Here is a 13,623-nt window from a genome sequence, read left to right as displayed (position 1 = left end):
TCTCAGCGCTCCAGAAAACGGTTAAAGGACTGCAGTAACAGGGCGAGTGCCGAATCAGGAAGAAGGATCCTTAAAAGCAGTGGGACCTCCCGCGCCCTGGCTGGCCCTCTCACACCCCTCAGAGGCTCGGGGAGGAGCCGCCTGTGCCCCCAGTGTGGAGCCCTGGTCCCAGTTCCGGAGAGAGCAGCGTGGCCCTCGTGCTAGAGCACATCCGTCTGCTGGTGGCCTGAGGGACTCACTGTTCTAGAACCTGCCCTGTGTGTTGAAGGCAGCTCTCAGCGCCCCCCTACAGAACACTGAGGGTGAGCAGTCAGGTCGTGCTGCCCGGGGAAGGGGTTGGGGGCTGGAGACACACAGGGCAGTGCTTGCAACCAGAAGAAGCTGTTTCCTAGGAAAGAGGGGATTGGCGTAACCGTGTAAATGGAGGAATTCCTAGGGCCACGTGGACAGAAAACACCAGGGAGGCCCCTAAGCTCTGGCCTGGACTATTCTCATACAACCCCATTGCACGGACAAGCCCTGAAGGAGGGCACTGACACAGGTTAATTTGCAAAGACTGGAAAAGGTGTTTTCTTTTTTTCCTTCTTCTTTTTCTTTTTTTTTTTTTTGGTATTGTGGTTAGCTCCTGACATTCAAGGAAAGCTCTGTCATAACATTAGCTGGATATAAGCTTAAGGAATATGCTGCAGAGTCTTAATTTCAGTGCTAACACATTAAAATATCAAAATGCCCAGGTTAGAACACATACAAAGAAACAGGAAGTGATGGCCCAGGGAAAGGAGAAGATAAAAACATTAGAAACCATCGAGGAAGAGAACCAGACCTGGGACATTATCAGACAAAGACTAAAGAAAAATGATTGTAATGATGCTCAAAGAGCTAAAGGAAAACACGGACAGGGAACTAAAGGATATCAGGAAAACGGCAGGTAAACACAAAGAGAATATCGACGGAGATATGGAAATTATGAAAAGGAACCAGAGTTGAAGAACAGTAACAGGAATTAAAAATTCCCCAGAGGGGTTCAACAACAGATTGCAGCCGGCAGAAGAAAGAACCAGAAAATCTGAAGATAAGACAACTGAAATCATCAGTCAGGGGAGCAGGAAGAAGAATGAGGGAATGTGAGTGAACAGAGCCCGAGGAGCCTGTGGGACACCATCAGTCGTGCGCATCGTGGGAGAAGACAGAGAGGAAGGGGCAGAGAGAATATTCAAGGAAATAAAGGCTGAAGACTTCTCAAATTTAATGAAAGACATTGAATATACATATAAAAAAGAGGGAAAAAGAAATAGAACAGGTAGGTCAAACAGAAAGCATTTAGCAAGAGGGTAGATTTTAACCCAACCATGTTAGTACATTTCAATAACTGTCAATGGTCTAAACCCACCAGTTAAAAAGAAAGATGGTCAGACTGAATGAAATGAGTAAGATCAAACTATGTGCTGTCTACAGGAAAGACAAAGATAGATAAAAAGTAAAAGGACAGAAAAGATACACCGTGCAAGCACTAACCAAAAGAAAGCTGGCAAAGCCACATTAATATCAGACAAAGTAGACTTGAAAACAAATAACACTGTCAGTGATAAAGAGGGACACTGCACAATGACACAGGGATCAATTCTCTAAAAAGATGCAATAGTCCTCAGTGTGCATGCAATTAACCACAGAACTTCAGGATACATGAGACACAAACGGGTCTAAAAGCACAAACAGGCAAAACCACAATTTGTCTTACAGACAGAAGAGTGGGGGACTTCAAAACTCTTCTCTCAGTAAATCGACTGAACAAAGAAACAAAATCAGTAAGGAAACCGAAGACCCAAACCACACTTATCAAAATGCTCTACCCAGTACAGCAATATAAGTTGACTTTGCTGAGACAAATCAGACTTATAAGGCTACATACTGTATAATTGCACTTATATGAGACTCTGGCAAGGGCAGAGCTACAGGGATTGAAAATGTACCAGCGGTTCCCGAGTGCTGGTGTCAGGGGAGGTCCGACTGTAAGGGGCAGGAGGTGGTAAGTCTGGGGGTGATGGAGCTGTTCTGTCTGAAACGCGGATGACAGACACACAGTCCTACGTGTTTGCCCAAATCCACAGAACCGGTCACCACAAGAGTGAAATTTTACTATATGTAAATTTTTAAAAAATTAACTGGTTAGAACATGGGAGATGGGATGAATCGGCCTGTATTACAGAAGAATGACAAAACCACCCTGATGGAAATGGAAAGAAAGGAGCTTGGGGGAAAACAGTGTTTTGGCTGGATAACCGAGAGGTTAAAAACAAAGAAAACTGTACATAAACACTGGGCTCTGGTTAGTTAATGTGTTTCTCTTGGGGGTAGGGTTTAGCGATTCTGAAACTACTTCCTATGAATAGTAGGGTTTGAACAAATATTGTAGATAATGAGAGCCAGGTTTCTCACCTGCAAGAGGAAGAAGCTGCAAATAAGGAAAGGGAAAGGGCTAGAACGAACCTTGCGGTGGCGGCTCGGGTCCGGAATCATCAGTTGAACTGACGGTTCTTGGTTGTGTGCACATGGGTTGGTACACACACACACACACACACACGTTCCCCCTGTGGTCCCCAGTGTGCGCACACATGGGTTGGTACACACACACACTCCCCCTGTGGTCCTTGGTGTGTGTGTGCATGTGTTGGTAAACACACACATTCCCCCTGTGGTCCTCAGTGTGTGTGCACAGATTGGTACACATACACACACACTTCCCCTGTGGTCTTTGGTGTGTGCATGCACGGGTTGGTACACACACAAATTCCCCCTGTGGTCCTCAGCGTGTGTGCATGAATTGGTACACACACACACACGTTCCCCTGTGGTTCTTAGTGTATGCATGGGTTGGTACACACACACACACACACACTCTTCCTGTGGTCCTTGGCGTGTGCGTGCATAGGTTGGTATACACACACATTCCCCTTATGGTCCTTGGTGTGTGTGCAAGGATTGGTACACATACACACACTCCCCATGGTCCTTGGTGTGTGCATGGGTTGGTATACACACACACACACACACACACACACACACATACACTCCCCCTGTGGTCCCCAGTGTGCACGTGCATGGATTGGTACACACACACACACTTCCCCTGTGGTCCTTGGTGTGTGCGCATGGGTTGGTACACACACACACACACTTCCCCTGTGGTCCTTGGTGTGTGCGCATGGGTTGGTACACACACACACACACACATACACTTCCCCTGTGGTCCTTGGTGTGTGCGCATGGGTTGGTACACACACACACACTCCCCCTGCTCCATCTGGAGAGGGGAAGGAGCCCTGAGAGCCCTGCAGCAATGGGCACCTTTGTGTCCAGATCGTGGTTTCTAAATACCATTGCTAATGAACGTACCCAGAGCTCCTGGAGAAGTGGCTGATTACAGGGCTAGGGGAAGGGAAAAGATGTGAGTCCACAGCATCTTGTGGTGCAGAAGTAGGGAAATGCTTTAGAAAAACATAAAAAAAAGGGGCATCAAAAGAAGGCAGGAATCACTATGAAAGCGCTCCCAAGGGCCAAAATTGGAGTAACTCGAGCAATAAAATAAATAACAACAGTTACAGATGATAACCCAAGACATAAAAGAAATATCCATGAGTCCAGAGTTGTGTAAATAAATGCCAGAGAAAGGACAGCTCTTCCATCACACAGAAGGAAGGAGGAAATAGAGATTCACGGCTCAACTCCAAAGTGGCAATGGCTGCCGGTGAAATGCAGGAAGGGATGGCAAGATTAGTGAGACGTTTCCAGCAGGACGGGCTACCTGCACAGTCTCCGAGTATCTCCCCCCAGACACTTACCGAGCACCAAGGGGAAATGGTAACGTGACAGTGGGGGGCAACCCCAGCAGACCCCGCCTTCGCCAGGCGGCCCCAGCAGGCATCAGAGTGGTGAGATTTAGGGAGCCACACGCCCCCGCCAGGAGGAACTGGGCAGGGCACGTCACCCCTGCCCATGGCCGCCTTCCCGGTGCCGCATAACCAAGGTCTAATCAGGTGAGAGTATCAGATGAAGCCAAACCGAGAGACGGTCTACAGAATAACTGACCAGCCTTCTGCAACGGTGCCGGGTCACGGGGGGCAGGGAAAGAGAGGCTGTTCCAGACGCCGGAGCCTAAGGGGTTATGCCCACTCAGTGCAACGGGGGATCCTGCAGTAAAAAAAAAGGACATCAGTGGAAAAACGGGTGAAGTCTGTAGTTTAGTGATAATATTGTAGTGAAATAAATTTCTTAGCTCAGACAATTCTTCTGTAGTTACGCAGGATGCTCAAACAAGGCAAGTGGGTGAAAGTTTTAAGGGAACTCTGATACTTTTCCAATTCTCCTGTGAATCTAAACTTCTCTCAAAAGAACAAGTTTAAAGAGAGAGAACAATTCAATACATATTAAATAGTGATAAGCATGCTCAAGACTGCTGACTGATGTTTACAACTTTGAAAATACTAAAGAAAAGATGGATGGATGAATATATGATAAAGCAAATAGAGTAAAATGCTGTAGGATCTGGGGAGTGAGTGTGGCTATTCATGAAAACAACTTTCAATTTTTCTCTCTGTTTGAAAATTCTCCTAACAATGTATTGGACAAAATAGGAGCCCAAATATTTTGGTTTTATTGGGACAGATACCAAGAGCCATAAGGAAGAGAAAGTCAGAGAGGAAGGAGTTCCTGACAGGTGAGCAGATATCAGAAGGCCGTCAACGACAGAAGGGCAAGCTTTCTATCTGAAAAATCTTGAGACTTTTCCTAGCTGGGATCGAGGGCTGAACCAGAACCTGATTTAGATCTACCCTTTTGGAGAACGAAAACTGCTCGGTGAACAGAAGGTGCTTTTTTTCTTTTCAACTCAAAAGTAAAAAGATAATACTTTTTTAAAAAGGTTTGGCTTTCTGGAAAAACCTCCTGGCTTTGTATTACATTGATCTTATGTACCCTTACCATAAATGGGTATTTTCAAAACACTGAGTTGTTTTTCGTTTCGTTTTAATTGTAATTGCCAGCGCAAGTACTTCCATGCAGACAGATGATAACTTGGTGCGCATTTCTTCACAGATAGTGACTCTGCTGGGACTAGTCAGCTTTCGAGGACACCCAGATGTCTGGCCCCGGTGCTCAGCGCTCACCGGCTGCCCAGTCAGTGACGCCACAGAGCTGAGCTTGGGCTGACTGCCCTGGGCCCCCGAGGCCACCGTGCAGTGGGGACAGTGGAGCCCCTTTTCAACACCCTGTGTCCCTGGGCCTGGTACCAGATCCGTCTTTCTGCTTAGGCCACAGACGCCAGGTCACATCCCATGTGTGAGGATGCGCCGCGGTGCCACCATAACCCCACAGCCACTGAATTCACCTGCCCACCACTGTGTTCTGGATCAGCCGTTGATGACAAGCTCTCGCTGGTCTGAAACATTTGCCCGCAACTGACCTCCAGGACTGACACTAAATTGAAGCCACAATGACAACAACAAAACCTGATTAAAAAAACATTTCCCTGGAAAAAACCCACCAAATCCTCTTATTTAAGCGTAAGGAGAACAGGAGGCCGTAGCTTTTTAAATTTCAGTTATGAAGCCACTGCAACTGCCAAAATGAAAATCACAAACTGACTGTTTCTTTGACTGATGCCAAAGTGAAAGGGACAATTGAGGAAGAAAAGCAGGTCAGGCCCAAGCTGGGAAATCCGGCTCCCTCACTGGGCTGGGAAATAATCGTTACCTAGAGCCCATCCTTCCTTCAGTTCCCTGAGTTTCTAGCTGTGGCCCCTTTCCTGTTCCACACCACATGTAGCTCTCCTTGGTGGTGACGGTGCCCCAGACGCCCCGTGTTTCTGATGACCCACGCTCAAGAGAACGGGTCCGGGTTGGCAGGACGCTCCTCTGCTGGCTGTGTCTGGGGTTTTTCTGGCAATGGGACTGGGGTTATGGGTCTCTGGAGGGGAAGATACCTTTCCCGTGACACCGCGCGAGGGGCACGTGCTGTCGCCTGAGTGTCCACTGAGCTCCCAGCTGGGCTCGGCCGGCCTAGCAGGGGCTGCGCAGGGTCCCCGCGGGAAAGCAGCCTACCCCTTCCCGCACCTGCTCTCCGGAAGGCGGGCACCCCGTGCAGCCCTCAGAGGGGACAGGGTGACACTGCACCCCGAGGGTGCGGTGTCTACACAAATGATGTGGGAGTCTTTGGCCTGAGAGATTTCTCTAGTCTCTCCTATCTAGAATCATTTTTAAACAATCAATCAATAGATAGATAGATAGATAAGTAAATAAATAAAAACAATAATAAATAGAGAAAAGAGGTTTGTAACCAGCCAGCATGATCACAGTTTTGTGCAAACTTTGTTTTCTATACTAAAACACCAGTGAGCTATTAATTATGGTTATTTTTTTTTAAACTTTTCATTCGGAGTAACTTCAGGCTTACAGAGAAGTTGCGGGGAGAGTATAAAGAATTCTTGTGCATCCTCCACCCAGATTCCTTACATGTTAACATTTTACCATACTTGTTTATCTTTGTCTCTTTTTTTTCTGAATTACTTGCGAGTAGACGTAACACCACTTACTCCTTGGGGAGTTCAGCATGTATTTCCTAAGAACAAGGACATTCTTTGAAATAGCTACAGTACAAGGATCAAAATCAGGAAATTAACAATGGTACAATACCATTATCTAACCTACAGAAATTATTCAATTTTCACCAAGTGCCCTGATCATCCTGCTTATGACGAAAGATAAGTTTTTCTGGGTCCGCGAATTATAGCTCTTTTTGAGCGGTCTTACACTGCTCAATTTCCTAATTACTCAGACAAGAAAATCAACACATTTAGGAAAAAAAAGTGTGGGAAATCCTTAGCGACCAAAAGAGCAAACAACAACAAGAAACCTGGGCACCGGAGAGGAAAGGAGCTTGAAAAACCGCAGCCACTCCGACAGCCTTAGCCAACGCCCCACACGCAGCAGCTCTGGTGTTGACAGGTGTCTGGAGCACACAGGGCCAGAGCCGAGGTCAGGGCCCCCCGGGATGAGACGGCTGACAGCCCCCCGCAGAAGGCCTGGGCCCCAGACGCCTGCTGTCTTTTCACAGAATGAGCACGGCCAGGAAATGGGTCTTGAAGATGATGGCGGTGAATCCGTCTCCTAGGGCCACTCGGCCAGATGATCACGCACACGTGTACATGCACACACACACACACACACACACCACACCGTCTTGTGCCTGCCCTCTTCTCCCTTCCCATTAAACAGTCCCACCCACCCGGGGGCCACAGCCACTTTTTAGGACCAAGAACCATTTGGGGGTTCTTAGTTTTGTCAATGGCTTTCCCCCAATGACGGCTTAAGATCAGAGACCACATTATCAGCATCTCCCCTGATAAAAATGCACTGCTCTCTAGGTGCGCTGTCTCGATGAGCCCCGTTGGGGCCGGGTAACGGGCTGGACAGGGAGTGGGCCCAGCTGGACACAGCCCCCCACACCCACGCCAACGGCACGCCCACTTGGTGTATTCCCAGACAATGAAACGAGAAGGTGGAATTCAGCAGAGCCCAGAGACACCTGGTACGTTGGCCCGTGTCTCCCATCACTGGCTCCAGACCCTCCACGCACAGCCCCACCACAAGCCAAGGTAACAGAGCAAATTAAATGGCACTCTTTCCCCAGTTTCCCACATCTGTCCTTTGCTAAGAATCACCTGGGGGTAAAAAGGAAATTCCGGGGCTCTCTCTCCTGAGCCCACCTCCGATGTGGGGTGAGGCCAGGGTCCCATGCTGAAACACAGCCCTCAGGGAAGTCGGGTCACCTGGGCAGTTTGGGAAACGTGGTGGATGCTGGTTGTGCGGGTGGCCTGCCCTGCTGTGAGCTGATCGGAAGGGTCCAGAAGGAGGTGGGGGTAGGGAGCATGAGGGTCCTTCTCACTGGACACCTCTCCAAGGCCACCTGGGGCCTGGGCACTGGGGACTCCTGGTGCTGTGGGGTCACCCCAGGGTCCTCCCCTGGAGCCCTGGTGGCTGAGGCTGGGCACCCCTGGCTCTTGGTTCAGGCGGCACCTGGCACCGACACCAACTCAAAGGCCGGCTTTCCTGAGAGCCCGGGACATGGAACGGGCAGCAGAGTGGGAACACTCCCGGGCCCCGGCTCCTCTCCGCCCTCAAGGCAAGCAGGTTTTTTATCTTTATGACGTCCAGGACACAACCTGCACTGCTGCTTTCTAAGAGCTGTCTGCTGAAGGCCACCAACATCCTGCGCACCCTGGTTCCCGGCCGTGGGCGAAAACCTCCCACTCGGGCACCACGGGAGCCGTCCTTCCCAGCCAGCCGCGCTGACCAGGACAGAGCACCTACTACGGGCTGAGACGTGCGCTCACCACTTCATCCGCCTCTTATCTTTAACACTCATCTCTCGGGTGCTGAGGGGCCTCAGTGAACAGAACCGAGAGAAGCCCCTGCACTCACGGACCACGCCACCTAGGGGGACGGGAGAAGGACGACAACGACAGGTGATGAACGAGAAGCAGGTAAGCGCTGAGGAGGAGGGAAATGGAGGAGGGAGGAGAAGCCGCAGGAGAGGGGCTGGGGGTGGCTCACAACTCTACGAGGGGTGCTGGGGGGGGGCCTCCCTGAGGACAAGGCGGTGGAGGGGACTGGAGGGAGCCGTGTGGACCCCCACCCAGGGGGCAGCGAGGAGGCCGCGGGGTTCGCCGGGTGCGTGAGCGAGGTGACAGGGCCAGAGAGGTGACAAGCCAGGGTGAGGAGGGTCTTGAGGCTACTGAGAGAACTTGGGCTTTTCCTCTAGAAGAAACAGGGAGCAGTGGACAGTGAAGAGGGACAGGCTCCAATTTACATCTTCCAGGGTTTCTCTGGCCGTAGGGTGGAGGACGGCCTGTGAGGGGCATCGGGAACCTTTGGCCGTGATCCAGGCAGGAGATGACAGTGGCCTACACTGGTGGGTGACGGCAGAGAGAAGAGGCTTTGGCTCGATTCTGTGAGGGGCTGACGGAGTTTTCTAAAGAATCCACGGAGGTCTGAGATGGAGAGGGGAGTTGGGGTGGGCTCCAGGGTTCCTGGAGGGTGGCACTGCCATGACCAGAGATGGGGAAGGACTCCGGGCAGGACTGGATGGGCACACTCAGGACTCCCGGAACACGCAGCCTGAGAGCCTTAGCTGCGAAAGCAGAGATGCCAAGTGGGCAACTGGGTCCATGAGTTCATAGAAGAGGAACAAACTGGAGACATAAATTTGACAGTCCTTGGCCTAAAAGTAGCATTTAAAGCCATGAGACGGGGTATAATAGAGAAGGCAGTGAACATGGGGGAGAAGGGCAAAGGTCCGGGGCCTGCACCCTGGGGAGAAGACGAGGAGCCCGCGCAGGTGACAGACGAGGCGACTCGGGAAACCAAAGGCGTGCCCCGGAAGAGGGAGTGCTCGCAGTGCCCGGTGCTGCCAAGAGTCCACGGGTGCGCAGGACAGAGAACCGACCGGTGAGCGGCTCGACAGTCACTGCCAACCTCGGTGAGTGGAAGTGGCTCTGGTGGAGGGGTGAAGGCAGACCAGGAAGTGAAGGGAGGAAGGGAAGGAGCCTGCGAGCGAGGGATTTACGGTTAGTACGAATTCACAGACGAGCCAGCTATCCACGTGCCACACTCGTGCACAGAGCCGCTGGGAACAAACGGGGTCAGGAAGCCGGGGTGGACGGAAGGCGGCAGTGGCAGCATCCCGTGCTCCAGGCTTCCCTGCACGTGTTTCCGAGCAGCTGATCCGAACACTCCAGACCGATGGCCATCGGCCACTTCCAACCCCCAGGGGACGCTCTCTGTGCTGGTGCCACTTGGGATCCTTGGAGCCAGCCCTCCAGGCTCACTAACCGAATAATTCTCTCAAGGCACCTATTTCCTCCCCCACCTGTCGTCGCCTGGTGCTCTCCCCCACGATGCCCAACTCCCACGGCCCAGAGGACTCGGCGCTCGGGGGCGCCTGGCCTGTGTCAGCCAGGGAAGCCCCGACTCCTGGGAGTGACGAGCACGCCGATCCCACGTGAAGTGCTGTCCGACACAGCGCCAATCCCTGGCCCACCAACCACCTCAGTACCACAAACAAAAAGGCAGCGTGGGAAGAAGACGGTGTCCTGGCCTCAGGGGCAGGAGATGGGTTCAAGGGCCGGCTCCACCGTAAAAGGCTGCATGGAAACAGGTGGGCCCCTTCACAAGTGCACGAAAGAATTGCTGGACCCCACCTCCCCAAGTCTCGGCTTCTGCTCAGGAAGAAAGCAGTGGACACATGGCACAGAGACTGACAGGGGCTTTGGGGGCAGGCTGCCAGAATCTACCGCTGGTTGACTCTGGTAACGCGAGTTAGGCTAGTTAACCTCTCTAAGCCTCACGTCTGACTCTGTCAAATGGGGATGACGTACCCCACAGAGCACTGCGATGTGTCCTGTGATGTTACGAGAGAGGGCTGCCAGTGTGCATTTACCAAATAACTAACCTCCCCCCCGGAATTAAGACATATTTTCAGCACACTTGTGATGAAGAATACCAGGTAGATATACCAGATTGGTTGAAATCGTGTCAAACGCAAAGAAAATAACAATTTAGGTAGCCAAAGAAGTCACAGCAACTCAAAAACTAATAATGAAAGCGAACTGCCGCGTTTCTGCCAACTGGAAGGGAGATACACCTTGAACGGGCATTTCCCCGTAGTTTGGCCTCTTGTCCGACAGGGCGGTCAGGGGTTTGGAGGTCGAGATGGGGCCACTGATGGAATGTCTCTGAAATCATAAGAGAAACAGAATCAAAGTTAGGTTAACTCCACAACTTAGGCTCACAAAGCAAGTGAATGCTGCAGAGAGCAAGTATTTCATTCTGCATGTTTGTAATTCATTTCACCCTGCCAAAGTAAAGTTGTAAAACACACACACAAGCACACACATAAGACACAGGCCCATAATGTGATCAATATGCTTTAAAAAGGTTCACCAACTTTGTTGAGATATTGTAGATGAACATCGAGTTGTAAGAAATAACACAGAGGGGTCCTGGGTACCCTCTCCCCAGTCTCCCCCGACGGTACCATCTTGTAAGACTCGAGTGCGTCTCAACCAGATACTGCTGCCGATACAGCCAAGACACAGAACGTTCCAGCACAAGTCCCTTCTGTTGCCCTTTTATAGCCACACCCGTCTGCCCCGCTCTTAACCCCACATCCCTGACTCCTCCTGGCCAGTGCTAATCCGGTATTGAGTGTGATTTCATTATTTTGTTTAGAGAGAATTCTTAAAATATCACGTATCAATTAACTAAATACAAAGACATGGTCCAAAACGAAGCCACATGGGCCCCTCTTGCAGATGTACTGGCTGTCCGGGCCCTGACCCCTCGATTCCATGTTAAATCCACCGCTGCACCCGCCCCAGCGCCAGCCCGCGGCCTCCACTTGGCACGACTGCGACAGCTCCATCACTGCCTTCCTCCTCTCCAGATTCACACGTTCTTCTCCACGTGGCCAGAAGGGTGCCCACAAATACTTGAAAATCATTGGTTCTGTCGCTGCAGCTCTTGCCTCTGCCATGTAATTCTCAGACGCCACCAAACTTACTTTCACATCGACCGTGCTATTTACCATCTCTGTGCATTTTCTCAGCTTCATTTCTCCAGGCTTTTCTGCATCCAGCTGACTTCTCACTACTCATTGTACACTCCCAGCAGAAATGTGCGAGGTCCGGTTTCTCCACGTCGTCACCGATACCTGGGGTACGGTCAGTCTTTTTCATTTTAGCCACTCCAGAGCACGCGTGGTGGGAGCCCGCTGTGGAAGTAATTTCCATTTCCCTGATGACTGTTCAGCATCTTTCCATGTGGTTGTTGGCCATTCGGATATCTTCTCCTGCTGAGGGTTCCTTCAGTCTTTTCCCATTATGCTGTGGGTGGTTTGTCTTGTTCTTTCTCAAATCTTTGGTCAGATAAATTGTACTGTGAATGTATTCTCCCCAGTCCATGGCGTTCGCCTTTTCATCTTCCTAATGTTTTCAAAGAGAAGTTTTAAATTGTGTTGGCCAACTTCGCAATCTTCATTTACACTTCATGCTTCGCCTGCTTGAAGATCAAGAAGATCACGGCGAGTTCCTCTCCTGGTTTCCTCAAGATTTATAGCTTCAGTTTCGCATTCTGGCGTTGGGTGGATTTCAGATACTTCTGAGAATGCCGTGAGGTGCAGGCAGAGTTGCTCCGGCATCCTCTGCCAAGGACCACCCTCCCCGACTGGCACCCCAGCACCCTTGCTGGACATCAGTCGCCTGCCTGTGGGTGCTCTCTCTCCTCCAGCGATCGGAAACCTACACTTACACGCGTGCCAGCCCCACAGTCTCGATCCCCCCACCTCACGATGAGTGCTGAACCCCAGCAGCGCAGACCCCTCCAACTTGCCCCTGCCCCGCAAGAAGCTTTGGCTCTTTGGGGTCCTCTGCAATTTCATACAAATTTTAGAATTATCATTTCCTACAAAACGCCTGCTACGATTTTAGTTGAGATCGTGTTGACTCTACAGATCAATCCGAAGGAGAACTGAACTAATTTCTGCTCTTTATATTTCCTTCCTCTTACTTATCTCAAGTTTAACTTGGTCTTCTTTTTCTAACTTCTTAAGGTAAACATTAGATCATAAATTTTAAACAGTTCCACTTTATAAACAAAGCATTTAAAGCTATATATTTCCCTCTAAGCACTGCCTTTGCTGCACCCGACAAATTTTAATATTTTGTAGTTTCACTTTCACCCAGTTCAAAATATTATCTTAAATCTGCCATTTGATTTCTTTTTTGAGCCATAGATTATCAGAAGTGTGTTCGTTTCCATGACTAATTCATAATTTAATCCCCCTGCAGTCAGAGAACATACTTTTTAGGACTTCGGTCCTTTTAACTGTGTTGAAACTCAGGTTATGGCCCCGTACACGGTCTATCTTGGTAACGCTCCAGGTGCACTTGAGAGAAAGAGGTGATTTTGTTGTTGTTGGATGGAGAGTTCTAGAAATGTGAACTGAACACAGTTGGTTGACAGGGTAGTTCAAGTCTTTGAGATCCTTTCTGATTTTCTGTCTACTTGCTCCATCAATTATTTAGAGAGGACTACTGAAATCTTTGGCTATAGTTCTGGATTTGTCTATTTCTCCTTTCAGTTGAGTCAGATTTTGCTTCACGTATTTTAAAGCTGTTTTACTGGGTAGATACTATTTAGGATTGCTTTGTCTTCTTGATGTTGATCCCTTCCACATTTTGAAATCTCCTCTTTATCTCTGGTAATCCTCCTGGCTCTTCTTCTGAGAATAGTTCCTCCAGCTTTCTTAGGAATTTGTATGGAATCTCTATTTCCATCCTTTCACTTTTAACCTCGCTTTGGCTTTATATTTAAACCTGGATTCTTGTAAACAGCATCTAGGTGGGGCTTGCTTTTTCACCCAGTCTGACAATCCCTGTCTTTTAATGGAATATTTAACCTAATTACTGAAATGAGCAGGTTCAAATCCAACATCTTGTTAACTGTTTTTGATTTATTCCATTGGGTCTCTGTTTCCATTTTCCTGCCTTCTTTCGCATTAACTATTTTTCTA

General features: G+C 49.7%; 1 protein-coding gene across 4 annotated transcripts in view; it reads right to left on the bottom strand.

Moving 5' to 3' along the window:
• Window positions 1-13,623, bottom strand: part of SPECC1L (sperm antigen with calponin homology and coiled-coil domains 1 like) — a 169,806-nt gene that overhangs the window by 48,844 nt on the left and 107,339 nt on the right. For all 4 annotated transcript variants that reach the window (XM_037823453.1, XM_037823456.1, XM_037823454.1 and 1 more), the window contains one exon: window positions 10,696-10,786. In XM_037823453.1, coding sequence (XP_037679381.1) covers window positions 10,696-10,786 — 91 coding nt within the window. The remainder of the gene's footprint in view (window positions 1-10,695; window positions 10,787-13,623) is intronic.

Source organism: Choloepus didactylus (assembly GCF_015220235.1).
Source record: "Choloepus didactylus isolate mChoDid1 chromosome 23 unlocalized genomic scaffold, mChoDid1.pri SUPER_23_unloc1, whole genome shotgun sequence".
Lineage (NCBI taxonomy): Eukaryota > Metazoa > Chordata > Mammalia > Pilosa > Megalonychidae > Choloepus > Choloepus didactylus.
Note: the sequence above shows the minus strand (reverse complement) of the source record. Positions and strands in the feature narration are given on the sequence as shown.